Genomic DNA, 15,147 nt, shown 5'->3' with positions numbered 1-15,147 from the left:
CTCGGAGACTTTTGACGGTAGGTAAACCTAGAATAGCAGAGGATACGGCGTCTTGGATAGCAGTGCTACCATCAGTCGCCATGTTCAGCAAAGTTCAGCAAAAGACCGGATGTGGCAGGACTCGCAAGTGACTGTGGGTATTCACTAATGACCTCGCCTGACCTAGCCCCGCTGATGCCCGCCAGATGTGCGCCCAATCCCGGCGTGGCGTGCCACTGAGCGGGGATTAGATCCTGGCCAATAAGCACAGAGAAGGCTACACACAGAATCTGTGCGTATGGACTGACAGCTAAGAGAGGCGCTTCCAGACTCGTATAGGGCGGCCAAACTCCCCCCGGGGCTAGACTCCCCCGTAGCAGTAATTTACACCGGCGGGCGAAAGGCTCTTGCCGCCCGAAGAACGAGTTTGGCATCCAGGGTAATGATTTAGAGCCTGAAACGCGTTATACTACCCTGGGTGCCAGCCAAGTTTACAGGCCGCTAACCGTTTTTTCGGCAGCCAGGGTACTTCGCCCGCAGAGGAGTATATCGGCCTTCCAACTAGTCTGGAAGCGCGTCCCATACGCAGCCGTCCAGTGTGTGGGAGGGGAACCCGTGATTAATGATCACGCGCGCCACGGGAAGCCCACCGCGCGGCAGCAGGATTGGCCATGTGCGCTGCACACGAGAGCGAATCACACACAGGTTCTATACTACACTAAATATTCATGAATCGGCGAGTGTCATGTGACTAGCTACATAGCGCTGCGTTCAGGGGTCAAAGAGCGGAGGTTACATATCTGCTTCCGGTGGTTCGTACGAAAGAGAAAATACACTAGACAAGTATAGAGACTTTACTCCTTTATTCGCGCCGAAGTAGTGCTAATGTAACATAACATTTCATGGAGGTAAACATGTAATAAACCGGGTAGGATTATATACAAGTTACAAGCGGCCTCAACTGGACTGACGTCCTACCTGGCCGGCCGTAAAATTATGCTACTCTACTCTATTAAAAATGGGGTTGGATACAAGACATACAAGATTTTTTTACACGCATGTAAACATGCAAATAAAAAACGGGGTAGAATTATATGCAAGGTTTTTTTTACACACATGTAAACATGTAATAAAAAAACAGAGTAGGATTATATACAAGGTTTACGGTATTCTAAAAAATCGCTGTGGCTGTATTTACCTCGGGCTATGCTACTCAAGCGTTTTCAATCCAACTGCGTTTCTGGTATAACCGTTCTCAAGTCCAGAGGACCGTCATCTTCGCTGTCGTCCGCTTTGTCGTTGTTCGTCGACGTTGTGGGTGTACTTGGGAACAGATCGATGGTGTTATCGCGCGTGTCGTCGGATTTCTTCCCGTCTGAAGACGGGATCTCGGGGGTGTTTTTGTCAGGTGAAGACGGGAAAAGCTCGGGGGTGTTTTCCAAGTCCGACTTGTCGGGTGAGGACGGGAAAAGCTCGGGGGTGTTTTCCAAGTCCGACTTGTCAGGTGAGGACGGGAAAAGCTCGGGGGTGTTTACGAAGTCCGACTTGTCAGGTGAGGACGGGAAAAGCTCGGGGGTGTTTTCCAAGTCCGACTTGTCAGGTGAAGACGGGAAAAGCTCGGGGGTGTTTTCCAAGTCCGACTTGTCAGGTGAGGACGGGAAAAGCTCGGGGGTGTTTTCGAAGTCGCTTTCGTCTGCCTGGCACGTGTCAGCATCAAACAGCAAGCTGAACTGGGTGTCGTGAGTTGGTGTTGACGAAAACAGTGGTGGCCCTATCTCCCTTGGCCCTTCGATCGCCGAGCAATATGTTGCGTCGGAATCGTACTCCTCATCTTCAGTTGTCGTCTTTTCAGCCATATCTTAAGATGACAGAAACACAAAACAATAAAGATTTACACTTTCACTAACTTGTACTATCTTAAAGTACGCGTCTAATAGTATTTTCCGGGGAATAACGACATTGAAATTACTCTGTCATACACGCCTAGTCGATATATATATAACGTTATATATTTATACACTGATTAAACATCCTTTCTCAAATAGACATTTCAACTCGGAATAGATAACTGATTTACTTAGCCAATGAAAAAAAAAGCCGGCTGTATGTTTTAGCCTAACAATCAAGAAACGGGCAGTTTGTTCTTGTCTATGTTTCGCACTAAAATAGTAGAGAACATACCGTAAGTTCGGGCTGACTTGAACGATGTTTTATGCTGTAGAATTCCGCGTGCGTCGTACGTGATTACGTATACGTGATGAACAGATCGAGCCGGTCCAGTTGAATGCCACAGAATGCATGCCACAGTTGTTGTGAAATAACACTCTACTGCTTATGGTTTTAGCGGGAACTTGTTAGGAGTGTGGTGTCCGTTCTTTGTACACGTTACAGACGTGTTTTATGGTCTGCTGTCCGTGTCCCGTGGTGTGAAGAGATTTTTCAAGAGATGAAATCGGTTTATCGTACGGTCGACGATTTTTAAGACTCACCATGCTTTACAAATTAGTGGTAAAACAGCTCTCTATCTGTTTTTGAATTTAAAAAATCCGTGAATCCTTTGCAATTGGTTCTCCGTATAATGTCCTTGGTTCTGAACATAAAAAGTGCCTGGGGAGTGTAGGAGTGCCCTGCCCTGTTCTGTCCTTTGCATTACAAGTCACAATGTATAAATTAAATCATAAAGCAACATCAAAGAGTACCGCCACTTCTTCTCGAGGGAAGCTGTCAACACAGACAGTCTCCGACAACATGGAAGGGTGACCCGTCGTACGCCATTTATGCTAATTCAATGATGGGGATTGTCTGGGGACACTTGAGGAAATTGAGGACATTATTTCTCTTACTCTCCATGCCTTCTTTTGCGTTTTTATCGGGCTTCCTTTTTTGTTTTCCTTCATGTTCGGTGCACTCTTTGAAGTATGGGAATATTTCGAGCTTTCGGCTGATTTGACGGATGACTGACAGTCTAGTATTTTACACAAAGAATGCAAATTGCTTGTCCAGAGACCCACAGGAAGTTGTAATGTAATTTAAGGGAGTTTGACAAGAACGGTGCCTTTTCTAAGTCTTTAGCAACTATATGATGGTTATGATCGTAATCTTTAAAGAGGACAGGGAATATTTTCATACAGAACCACTAACGTCCGTCAAAGGCTATGCCGACTTTGATCATGGAGTTAAAAGACAAATTGATACCTCCATGCTTTGATTAATCCCAACGTTTCCCACTGTCCTGACAAGATTTTAAAATCATTATGTGTTACTCTGGAATCGTTTGTTGATTATAAGAGTGGCATGTACGACGATCTAATAGACGTTCTTCATTCATTTATTCATAATACAAATGTACATCAAAGGCGTAACTTGCGGGGTTTCCCTTGACGTCATTTATGCTAAATAACAAAAAGGGAAATCCCAAGCAAGATGGCGTCCGACTGTACTTCGCGAGTGGGAGTCAGTGGTTGACATGGTAGTAGTTTTTCGCGGCTTGCCGAGAAACATGTGGGGTACACTGCTCATATCTGTCATAATCGTGAGAAAAGACGTACATCAAAGGGAAAACCATGTTAAATTTGGAGCGTCAGACCGCACTAGGCGTCACTTTGCGGTTCCGACGGCGGGAGGAACATGTCAGCGTCCGGCGGCCGAAAACCGCCGGACGCCGTGCCGGCTAGCAAAAGTCAGTGCAGGCTGTGCAGAGCCAATCTCAAGATCCAGGGTACCAGCAAACAGTCCAGAAATCTGTTCAAGCTCAAGGTGAACAGCCAGGACACGGTGACGCCGGCTGCGAGACTGGAAACAGTACTTGGGAGACCAATTCGTAAGGACCCTAGCCTCTCAGACATAATATGTCAGTCATGTTTTCGGGAAATCCCGAGGATGGAGAAGTGCCTTTCGACCATGACCGCGTGGCAGGCTGCTGTGGAAGGAGAGGATCGGTCTACACCCACACGCGTCAGGATGCCGGCCGCAGTATGCAGAACGCCACAACACCGAACGCAGAAAAAGCGCGGATTGTCCTACACGCCAGGGAAATCCCCGCTACATAAACAACTGCGGCCAGCAGACAGCGTCGAGAACATCCCTCCCAAGAGCCCTCCCCATCAGAGCGGTGAGACTCTGTGCAACGAGACCAGAGTTGAGGTATGTGTTTTTTTTAATGTTTTACCTAATATTACGATGACTTGAATTATTGGACTGTGCAGAACTTTAAATGACGCATCGCCAGCCTGTGGATGTATTACAGTTGTTGTAGCTACATAGTGTGTTGCAGTCGAAACGAACTCAACAATAATGACGCGATTTCATGTAAAAATGTTACAGAAATTTTATTGAGTAAAATTGTGTAAGAAATGAAACATTCTTTGAAAAAAAACGAGGTTTAAGAACGCAAAAAGTATAACGCCTTTGACCCTTTGACGGCACGCTTACGGCACGCGCGACTCTTTTGATCGTGCCGAAGCCCGTCCCTCCGCTCGTAAATTTCAATACAAATCGCCCTCCTTTGCATGCGGCTCTAAACAAACATTTTGGCGGCTTGATGTCTTAATACAGAAAGTTGTCGGCTCATTCCTGCAGTTTTTTTATTTATTTGGCATACATTATTTTGGTTCTGTAGGTCTTGCAACTTGGTAATTCTCTTAAATTATAGCGGGCACTAACAGCAAAAACTCATTTCTGTCGGGGAAATAAACAACATTTTAGGGCAAGTGCTAGTGGGTTTTCTTCTGCTATTTACCACCACCTCAACAATCACAACGGACACTCTTTTCATGTAAACAATACAGATATTTTAGACCGTGAGTCCAGATAGTTTGAGCGGGGTTCTTCCTTAGAATCTGTCTGTTTTTGTTTTGTTTTTAAGAACTTGATTCTTGTTCCGTAAATTCCTCACTTGTACTGATGAAAATTGTCGAAACGTCTACTCTACTAAGCTTGAAAGATTGAGCTATTTTAGTATCTTTATTGCCACCCTGGATGGGTAACCTTCACCAATGTATAGCGGGCACTGGCTTTTTAAAATATATGGGGTGCGATAAAGAAAGGTGTTAATGGAAAACATGTTAACAGTTTGGGTAGTGCGGTTTGAGGTTTCTTTTGTGGGCACTGGCTTTTCAAAATATATGGGGTGCGATAAAGAAAGGTGTTAATGGAAAACATGTTAACAGTTTGGGTAGTGTGGTTTGAGGTTTCTTTTCAATTGGCCGGATTTTTCTAAAAAAAAGCGTTTCGCGGCAAATAACTGCCATCTACTGTACTGATTCTTTCACTTTCAAAAACGGTAGTTGTGGGTCAATGCCCTCCTAAAAAGTAGGTGCTAATCAGACTCTTTTGTCTTCTTATTTATATTTTTGATTTCAATGCTGGATACTAGTGGCTCTTTTCTGGTAAGCCATCCATGCATGGCACCCAGGCAGGCTTTACAGGGATGTGTGAATTACTAGTACTTTCTTCCAAGCCAACTGACCTATTTACAAAATATTAGAAGTAGATTGCTGTTACAATTATTTTGAAACTGTTGGAAATGTCATACTCCACATCAGGATTATTTCAAAAGTTTTACAACACTAGGGAATTACTTAGAATGTTCAAGGAGGTTAACCTTCTTAGAATGTTGAAAAGATACTAGTATTCAAAATATTTCCAAACTATGACATTTCTTAGACAAACATTTACAAAGAATTGAAAACATTTCTAAATGATGACAATAACCCACGCTGTGACACGGAATTGACTTTGTTCAATGGTTGTTGCCATACATTGTACCATGAACGATCATTGGGTGAGTGTTGTTGTTGATGGGCTCATTAACAAGTATGAGCTGATGGGAAGGCTGCTTTGGATCTAGGTAATAGGATATCTCCAAGCAGATGAGATATTGGGTTCTGTGTTCTGTGTTGCTCTGTAAGCGACAAAACATAATTACCTCCGTATTTTGAAGTGCAAAGCTTGAGGAATGTAATTTTTTTTCTTCAGTGAACCATTTTTGTATTTATAGTAAGGCTGAAGGGAGGCATGTGTGCTTCGCAATACATGGTAGACATTGTGATTGAAAAAAAAAGTGCGTCTTTTATAGTTAGGGCGTCCAATTTCTTACTATTTTGTATCCAAGAGACTAAGCTTGAAGCCTAGCTGAAAGCCTGTCGCCGTGTGTTTCTTGTTGAAGAAAGATTGAGTGACACATTTCCTTCTGAGAAGTTTTTATGTAGTATTCGAGTATTTCAAGAGTCTTATTGGATTGTAAATTGTTCTTCACAGGTCCACGTGAAACGCCCTTCAGACAAAAAGCCTAGAGTATGCGAGCTCAGCGACAAGGAGCTCCCTCTCGTTCGCCATATTACTGGAAAGAAATGGGGTCAGGCCGCAAAAGATATCATGGGGCATGACGAGTTAGCAGCAGAACTGAAGAAACAGGTGGGAACCACAATTCTGAAAGAGGGGAAAAGCATGGCGCCTACCTCCATCCTGGGGCAGACTAGCTGCGAGGACCTGAAGAAGTTAAGCATTGCTGATGTGAAGGAGGAGATTGAAAGAGAGGCACCGTGGACGGCAGAAACACTTCGTGCCATCTGCGGCTACAGAAGCGGGGGCCGTGCAGACGTAGCTGTTGTCACTGCAGCAAGCATCCTCCTCCGCGTCCCGTACCCGACCCTGTCTGCACTTCAGTACAGAAATAGTTTTGTTTTGCTACAAGCAGGAGCGAAAAAGGTCGGTTTTCAAAGACTGAACAGGCAACAGATGTGTATGTCACACAAGAGGACAATCATCAAACAACAAGAAGCAGGGATCTCGCATGACAAGAAAGTGCTGGAATGGAAAAGGGACATAGAACACTTTTTCCAAGCCCAACGCATACTGGAGACCCTCCATGAAGTCAGTGCAGAGAGGGAGGCATTAGAGGAAAAAGCCATGCTAGACAAATCTGGTGGCAGCTCCTTCAGCACCATAAGTTTTGCTGACCTGTCTTCGTACGGGTTCTCTGTGCAACCATCAACCCCTGGCAGCCCTGGCAACCTTGCAGTCAGCCCTGGCAACCTTGCAGTCAGCCCTGGCAACCTTGCAGTCAGCCCTGGCAACCCTGGCAACCTTGCAGTCAGCCCTGGCAAACCTGGCAACCTTGCAGTCAGCCCTGGCAACCCTGGCAACCTTGCAGTCGGCCCTGGCAACCTTGCAGTCAGCCCTGCCAACACCCTAAGCGTCACCCCTCGCAACACCCACGACGTCAACATAAGCGGTTTTTGCGACCTCAGAGACATGGAGTCCTGGGAAGATTGTGGAGTCGGACTATTGCAAGTTGAAGAGGAACCTGTGGATGAGACAACGCTGGCAGACCTTGTCCCAGGATATGCCGAAGGTGCCTATGGCCTAGCTGAAAAAGTCCTGCAGAGCACATCATCACCTTGTATACCTCCATCCTCAACATATTCCACAGCAACAATACAAAAGGCCATCTCGTCAATATCAACATACTACCCCCCATGGTATCAGCTAATCTTCGATAACCTTGACTTCATAATAACCGCAAAACATCAAGGCCACGACGATAACAACAAAAACTACCACTGGGTACATCAGGGCTCCTTTCAGGACAGAGTATCAAGCAACCTGCCCAACAGTGCCCCACAGAAAGCCCTCGCAGACTTTGACCTGGCAGACGTTCTGCCAACAGAAGACATCCAGCAGGAGCTGAGAAGGAACTACATCATTCTGATAGCTAGGGTCATGGTGAAGTACATCCCTGCGTTCCACTCCCTCAAAGATGTTGCTGTCTGGCACATACCCCACCAGTATGAAGAGGAAATGTCAAAGAAGTCAGAACAGGTGGGTGTAAAAATGACATTCAATGCTACACTTAAGTGTTGTAAAAATTTAATTGCTGGAAATGTAGAGGAACATCAACCATTTTCTTGGTAAATTTGTAAATGTTTATAACTGTTGCTTCGTATTTCCCACAGGTGTGGTTGGGGCTACAGTTTAAAAACGAAAACCTCAGCCGTGACATGGCCGACATTCTTAAGTATTTCCATAAGTACGTGCCGGCCGAGATGGACGAGGACGGAAGGCTCGTGCGCCTGCTCCTGGTCATCCTCCTGGGAGGAGACTGGTTGTCCCAAGAACGGGCAGACAGCGTCCAGGGAGCCTTCAGAGATGGGGACGACCCATTAGAGCGACTGGAGGGAGTGCTAGGAAAGTTTGAGCTATGGCATTCCTTCAAAACCTTATATGGGGTGAGTAAATTATTTAGTGTATAACTGATTTTTTTTCACTGTTTTCACCTGGATTGTTCACTGTGTCACTGTGACTTCTGTACTGTGAACTTCATGACAGTAAACCTATAGTTCCTGGAATTTCTTTTTCCTGCATCTGTCAAAACTGTTTCGTGATTTACAGTATACATTTATAATACTGTTGATGTTAAAACTCATGTGCTGCACTCAAGGATTCAACCCCCATGATATAAATGCCAGTTATGAGTTTGAAATGCCAGCAAGGATACATGTACACTAATGAGCACTTTATATTTGCTATATACATGTACCAGCAGATTTTCTTGGGAAGGCAAGCTAGGTTAGCCTGGGTGCCATCCTCCGTAGTTTCCGCCGGCTCCCTAATTTTGCTAACTACCACAGAAAGCGACATTAGGGAGCCAGCGGAAACTACGGAGGATGGACCCAGGCTACAGCTCTAAGCTAAAGCTAGCTAAATAGTCTCATGCCCTTCTGTATGCAGCTTTTTACAAACCATGTTTCCTTTCAGACCCACTACGGCATCTTCTACAAGCAGGACAGCGCTGCAGACAAGGCCTCCTTGTGCAGTAACATGAATGTTACTAGAAGTCTGAACGCCAAGAAGGGCCCACACCTGTCGTACAACCCCTACAAGGAGTTCAACGACCTAGAGACCAACGCCGCCATCTTGTGTACATGCAAGGTGGAGTTTGGATGGGAGAGTTTGGATGGTAAGTAAATGTTTACTCCAAAATGAATACAAACAGCAAATGAAGAACACAACTACCACCTTTGCCAAGAAGGTTACTACTTAGGGTCTGTTGGTTTATAGTATTTGTCTCATAAGTCAGGTCTGTCACGGCATAAATACATGTATAGATTTCCTATGTCACACCTTTGTACGGCCAAAGCATCTTATCGTTATTCTTTCTTGTTTGTTTATCTGTTTACCTGCAGTACCTGAGGAGACGGTCATTCCCCAGCTTGTCCGGAGCGGTGACAGACACATCCGGAGGGACTGGCTGCACAAGAAAGCAGCAGAGGTGGTGGACCGCTTCATCATGTCTGAAGACAGTGCCACTTTGACTGCCTTGGAGACCAGCGTGAAGAGCGCAGCAGTCAAGCCACAACTCCCCTGCCGTCACCCAGGCTGCCCCAAGGTGTACGTGAGAGCCGGCTGCAGGGTTCAACACGAGAAGGACAAGCACGGCCTGGAAGCAGATGAGTCCCACACACACCCGACAACCACACAAACCAGTACTTCTACTAGTCAGGACTACGTATACAACTACAACACAGCTAATCTTAGCATGTCACTATTGATACGTAACCTCCGAGATGCAACCAAGGAGGGTGACGGTGAGCGTATCTCCAACTGCTTTCGGGCCGCTCTGCTCTATTTCAAAGCCTACGGGCACACAAAGTATGCTTTTGGCACACTTCTGTTTTTCGCTAGGGTGAATGCTCTCCTTCCCCCCAGACTGGCTCACAGTCTGGTGTGGAACCGTGTTGTGAACAACAAGGGAGGGAAAGGCAGGAATATACCTATGGACTTGAGGCTAGAGCACATGAACGCCTTCCTCAAGTCCTTCCTGCGTCACCTTGGCCCAAACTTGAATGAAAAAAGTGCTACGCGCATAGCCAGGGCCATTGGTGTAATGGAAGAAATTCTGGAACAAGCAGATAGGGATTGGGCAGTAGCCAAACCGTCAGGGTACCACCACAAAAAGGACCCCAGAAATGACATAGACATACTGTACAGGCAGTTTGTCTCAGCTGGAGCCTTTGAGTATCAGGCAGGCCGACAGTATGAACACTTCCCACAGTTCGATAGAAACCTGTGGTCCAAGTTGAATCCAACAGACTTCGCAAAGTGGATGAAAAAGAAGTTGAGGCAGTGGCAAAAAATCTACGAATAGAAACAGGGACCTTTTCTAGTTTTCTGATAGCTACTAGTATGTGCTTTAGAAACATCTGAATGAAAATGCAAATGACCTTTCTCAGTTTTCCTATTGTAAGTTTTCTACAGCATGTGAGGTATGTTTTGTCAAAAAACGTAAGTAACAACCAAGGTCATTTTGTAGTTTGCTGACTGACAACTTCCTTTTCATCCACTTTGCTTTGTGAACAAAAGTACTTTCTCTTTTTTTTTCAATCAAAGCAAGACTTCTTGATTTGCAAATAAAAGTGCTGCAGTACTGTCAACGTATTTCTGATGTAAGTGAATTTGTGTGCTTTGTGAAAGTGTACACATGTAACACATGTAACAACAAGAGATATTTTCATTTGTATGATGTAAGTTTATTTTCGTGTACATTACATGTAACAAGGTCCTTGTCAGTTTATATTATATACAATACGACACTCTGCTTGGTCAATACGAGACATTCTCATTTTCTTGTCTCAGCTATATTTTGTGCTTTTCAAAATCGGCATGTACTTGTATGAGCATGTAACAGCTACAGACAATCTCGGTTACGATTGTCTGCTTTGTACACGTATTGTATTGTACAGGTATCCTATGCAAGCATAATGCATTAGAGACAAATATTCACTTATCTAAGCAATATTTTGTGCTTTGTAAATAAAATACATGTAGCATATACTTGTATAAACATGTAACAGTGGCAGACAGTCTTGGTTTTCTCACCTAAGTAAGATTTCGGGCTTTGTACATAAAAGTATTGTATGTAAGAATAATACAACAGTGACAAACATTCCTAGTTTAGCTTATCCAAGCAATATTTAGTGAGTTGTAAATAAAAGTATTGGTATCTACAACAGAACATGTAACATCCTCACATCAGTATTAAGTTATAAAAAATAACAGGCAATGTACAATGAGAAGAAACTTTTGAAGTATTAAAGGGATGCTATATATATATAATAATTTGCTTCCTTTTTTGTCAATTATCGTCAGAATCATCACTGCTGGAACTACTACTACTACTACTAGGTGGATCAGTAAAAGTGTTCTCTCCAAAGTAAAAACTCTCTGCACCATTCTCTTGCTCGCTTACAAATTCTGTCTGAATATAACTTAACAAATCATCAATGTCAAGTCTCTCGTCAAATACCTTATTGACTATAGCCATTATAGCATCCGCATGTTCTTTCTTGTACACATGTATATTTTTTTGAATGTATTCAACGCTGAAAATGTGGGGTGCATGTTCTAAGACGGTTTGAATCAAGTCCCCTGAAAACCCAGTGGTGAGATCGAAACTGAACATTAACTTAGTAGACTGAACTAGTGACTGTCTGTATTCTATGAGTCCCTCCCTAAGCCGTTGAAGCTGGTCTGCAGTAACATTTCTTGTCAAAACATTTTCTTCCTGTTCTGGTTGTGTCCACATTTCAAACTCAGGAATACATACGGCACAAGTATCCTCATTGCAAGAACATTTTTTGTGACATACTGAGCAGCAAGAATGTCCTGGTGTCATAGGCATTGTTGTCTTTTCCCTCTCAAACACATTGTAAAGTTTAGCTCTGAGACATTCCTTACAGCGTATGAACTCTTTCATATCAGTATCTTCACACGGTTTCCCACTTATAGAATAAACAATGCCATAGGCCTGCTGGCCATCTCTCCCAGCCCTCCCTATCTGCTGTAACAGGTCCTCCATGGTACGTGGTGCCCCATAGTGCACTACATATCTCACATCTTTAAAGTCAATCCCCATACTTAAGGCTGTTGTAGCAACCACTACTCTAACAGGTCCTTCTTCAAAACAAGCCAAAACCTCTTCTTTCTTGTGTTCATGTGTTGAGGCATGGTACATGGCAACAAGACAGTACTTGGATTCATGCTTAGGGCCAACATAGGCATGGTCCTGGAGGGAATCTTTAATGTGGATGTACACTTCACTAGCATAAGCAATCTTTGGGCAATAGATAAGTACCTTGGGGTGTAGCATTGCCTTTTCCCGCAATCCCCTAACTATCCAGTCAAAGCACGAGAAGTCTTCTGCTTTCACCGTGACGCATGACAGTCGGATGTTTGGCTTGTTGGGGCTTGCCTCCACGGTAGCAGGTCGTTTCCCCCCCATGCCTTTTCCCCCCCATGTCAGTCTGGTCATTTCCCCGTCAGTGGTTATGACACCTAAAGTTATTTTTAAAATCTAAGATAAACGTAGGTTACTATAACTGTTTACATGTGATAGTCAGCGTGATATCTGTACTTTTGTTGTAGTTTTTCCCCAGTTTCATAGAATTTTACAGACTAACAAGCCGTCAGTTTCACTGCGGCGGGCGGGGATGCCAGGTTCCCCCACCACTAACACAGCCCAGGTGCGGTGTCAAGTTGGAGATTTCAGCGACTACTTGCTTGTGTTTAAATGTTTAAGTCAGAGACGTTTATGTTTGAAATATTTTAAATCATAGATGTTTACGTTTCAATGTTTTCAATCGTGGATATTTATGTATAACTTGTCACTGCATCTGGCGCTGTGCTAACATCAGGCAAAACCGTAGTCAACATAAAAGAAAGTAGTATGCAACAACGACATCACATGTAAACACTTATAGTAACATAATTTTATCTTACTATTCTTAGATTTTAAAAATAACTTTAGGAGTCATAACCACTGACAGGGAAATGACCAGACTGACATGGGGGGGAAAAGGCAGTGGGGGGGAAACGACTAGAAACCGCCTCCACATATGTAGCATCCTTTTTCAGCTTCAACAGGTGCACGATGTCTTTCCTCGCCTTTGCATCTGCAGACGCAGTCAAGGCGAGAAGAGGGGTTCCTGGAAAAGAAGTCATCATGAGTCAAGTGAAGATTACAAAAGTTGCAAGTCTCTCACAATTTGCTCAGGTATATCATGGAGGTTACCTCCATGGTTATATTGACTAAACCCCCCATTCTTTACACACAAACACAAGCTCCAAAAGTATACTAAGTACTATAGGATATATCGTTATATACATCTGGCATAAGTTTTAGGCTCATTCAGATGATTCAGTGTATTTAGACACCAATGCAGTTAAGCAAAAAATATTGTAGCAACTACCAAGTCAGATTACAAATGGGAACAACTTGGGCTATCCATCCTCCTCATGTCCTAGGGTGGAGTAGAGAAACACCTGATTACGCTGATACCCATACACGCACACAACGGCACAAAACATTTTGTATGATATAAAAATGAACTTACCACATCTACACAGTGATCTTAGTTCTGCGATTCGTCCAAAGCATTGTCTGAATGCCTTAACCCCCTTCTTGGCCATCCCCCTGAAAAACAAAACAAATGTATTGTTATAAAAAAAAAACATTTAAACACCTCACATAGCAGACAACACAGAGACATACGGTAGTGTAAATTATTTACGCTAGTGAAAAGCAATTTATTTATCAAAATGCAAAAGAGACACAGTTCCAAAATCATATCCAAAATCATATCCAGTTGCTTGAGTAACTGCTTTTTGGCGTAAAAGAGGCACAGGTTTGGTGATTCAATGATTGTGAGGCAAATGTACACACAATAAAGGAACCGACTCAGACAACACAGAGACATACGGTAGTGTAAATTATTTACGCTAGTGAAAAGTGATTCATTAATCAAAATGCAAAAGAGGCACAGGTTTGGTGATTCAATGATTGTGAGGCAAATGTACACACAAATTATAAAGGAACCGACTCAGACAACACAGAGACATACGGTAGTGTAAATTATTTACGCTAGTGAAAAGCGATTCATTAATCAAAATGCAAAAGAGGCACAGGTTTGGTGATTGTTAGGCAAATGTACACACAATAAAGGAACCGACTAAAGTTTGGGAAAATCGCTTTTTATTCCATCGGCACCGACATGAAAAGGGTGTAAAGGTAGTGCCGACTAATAAAATTCGGGCGACGATTCACGCCACGTACACCAAGAACGCCACGCCACACCAAGAACGCGAAAGAAAGTGACGATGAACTTAAGGCTAAACATGTCCCAGCGAAAATAGAGCGAAGTATTTCAGCAGACGCCGTCATATTCTTTTGGGGGAGGGGGAATAATTATGCACTATCTTCACTAAACCGAAGCAAAATATAGTGGGGAGGGGGGCATGCACATATTTATACCAGACATGCAACGAAAGCCCATGCAACGTATCCATATATAAAGTCATAATCCACAAAGGAAACATATATTCTTACCAGCTCGGCGTCTTGTGTACCTCGTCCACCACGATTCCAATGAGGTTTTGTTCGAAGTGATCACTGAGCAACATGTCTCCCCAGAGTTCACAGTCGACCCACAGCTCAGGGATACCAAACACAAGTTGGTACTTGCCCTTCTTGATGTCCTCCGCATCTTTGTCTTTCACGTCTAACAATGAGATCGCAGAGATCCCCAGCGAGTTTGCTTTCTCTACCTGATCTTTGATGAGGGCTACGAGAGGAGAGACAACGATCACAATAGGCTTCTTGACGTTCACAAGCCACGCTGGTGCATTTGGGCGAGATGCCAAAATACCGGCCACAATAGGCGCAATTTGATAGATCAGGGACTTGCCGTACCCCGTTGGAAGGAGAGCAACGGTGTCCTTTCCAGTCAGGAAAGACTCTAGTGCCGCGTACTGCTCGTCTCGGAGACTTTTGACGGTAGGTAAACCTAGAATAGCAGAGGATACGGCGTCTTGAATAGCAGTGCTACCATCAGTCGCCATGTTCAGCAAAGTTCAGCAAAAGACCGGATGTGGCAGGACTCGCAAGTGACTGTGGGTATTCACTAATGACCTCGCCTGACCTAGCCCCGCTGATGCCCGCCAGATGTGCGCCCAATCCCGGCGTGGCGTGCCACTGAGCGGGGATTAGATCCTGGCCAATAAGCACAGAGAAGGCTACACACAGAATCTGTGCGTATGGACTGACAGCTAAGAGAGGCGCTTCCAGACTCGTATAGGGCGGCCAAACTCCCCCGGGGCTAGACTCCCCCGTAG

General features: G+C 44.2%; 3 protein-coding genes across 4 annotated transcripts; 1 reads left to right on the top strand and 2 right to left on the bottom strand.

Annotated features, from left to right (window-relative positions):
* Positions 1 to 455: 455 nt before the first annotated feature.
* LOC109485105 (acidic repeat-containing protein-like) lies at positions 456 to 1,956 on the bottom strand. Its single transcript, XM_019788538.1, has one exon. The coding sequence runs from the start codon at positions 1,833 to 1,835 to the stop codon at positions 1,203 to 1,205; it is 633 nt and encodes a 210-aa protein (XP_019644097.1). The 5' UTR covers positions 1,836 to 1,956; the 3' UTR covers positions 456 to 1,202.
* An 821-nt stretch (positions 1,957 to 2,777) lies between these two features.
* On the top strand, positions 2,778 to 10,194 carry LOC109485103. The gene is made up of 5 exons (XM_019788537.1): positions 2,778 to 4,122; positions 6,238 to 7,800; positions 7,935 to 8,207; positions 8,737 to 8,938; positions 9,165 to 10,194. Exons 1-5 carry the CDS (start codon positions 3,607 to 3,609, stop codon positions 10,124 to 10,126), a joined length of 3,516 nt encoding a protein of 1,171 aa, XP_019644096.1. The 5' UTR covers positions 2,778 to 3,606; the 3' UTR covers positions 10,127 to 10,194.
* A 28-nt stretch (positions 10,195 to 10,222) lies between these two features.
* LOC109485106 (ATP-dependent DNA helicase RecQ-like) lies at positions 10,223 to 15,103 on the bottom strand. 2 transcript variants are annotated; one of them, XM_019788539.1, is made up of 4 exons: positions 14,363 to 15,103; positions 13,371 to 13,450; positions 12,865 to 12,962; positions 10,223 to 12,229 (listed from the first exon to the last, which is right to left on the bottom strand). In XM_019788539.1, the coding sequence occupies exons 1-4, from the start codon at positions 14,872 to 14,874 to the stop codon at positions 11,114 to 11,116; spliced, it is 1,806 nt and encodes a 601-aa protein (XP_019644098.1). In that variant the 5' UTR covers positions 14,875 to 15,103; the 3' UTR covers positions 10,223 to 11,113. The 2 variants fall into 2 exon arrangements, with proteins under 2 accessions (XP_019644098.1, XP_019644099.1); XM_019788540.1 differs by lacking the exons at positions 10,223 to 12,229; positions 12,865 to 12,962; positions 13,371 to 13,450 and having other exon boundaries at positions 13,605 to 15,103.
* Between the last annotated feature and the right edge of the window lie 44 nt (positions 15,104 to 15,147).

Source organism: Branchiostoma belcheri, unplaced genomic scaffold (genome assembly GCF_001625305.1).
Source record: "Branchiostoma belcheri isolate BF01 breed outbred unplaced genomic scaffold, Haploidv18h27 scaffold723, whole genome shotgun sequence".
NCBI classification, from domain to species: Eukaryota; Metazoa; Chordata; class Leptocardii; order Amphioxiformes; family Branchiostomatidae; genus Branchiostoma; species Branchiostoma belcheri.
This window is presented reverse-complemented; position numbering and strand designations above follow the sequence as displayed.

What these genes read in the sequence shown, in the direction of transcription:
- LOC109485105 (XM_019788538.1), bottom strand. Translation starts at nt 1,835, where the DNA reads ATGGCTGAAAAGACGACAACTGAAGATGAGGAGTACGATTCCGACGCA.
- LOC109485103 (XM_019788537.1), top strand. Translation starts at nt 3,607, where the DNA reads ATGTCAGCGTCCGGCGGCCGAAAACCGCCGGACGCCGTGCCGGCTAGC. An exon ending in GCAACGAGACCAGAGTTGAG is followed by an intron (nt 4,123 to 6,237) that starts GTATGTGTTTTT and finishes TGTTCTTCACAG; the next exon opens with GTCCACGTGAAACGCCCTTC. An exon ending in TGGATGGGAGAGTTTGGATG is followed by an intron (nt 8,939 to 9,164) that starts GTAAGTAAATGT and finishes GTTTACCTGCAG; the next exon opens with TACCTGAGGAGACGGTCATT.
- LOC109485106 (XM_019788539.1), bottom strand. Translation starts at nt 14,874, where the DNA reads ATGGCGACTGATGGTAGCACTGCTATTCAAGACGCCGTATCCTCTGCT. An exon ending in AAGATCACTGTGTAGATGTG is followed by an intron (nt 12,963 to 13,370) that starts GTAAGTTCATTT and finishes CTTCTTTTCCAG; the next exon opens with GAACCCCTCTTCTCGCCTTG. An exon ending in AGGATGCTACATATGTGGAG is followed by an intron (nt 12,230 to 12,864) that starts GCGGTTTCTAGT and finishes GCTACCGTGGAG; the next exon opens with GCAAGCCCCAACAAGCCAAA.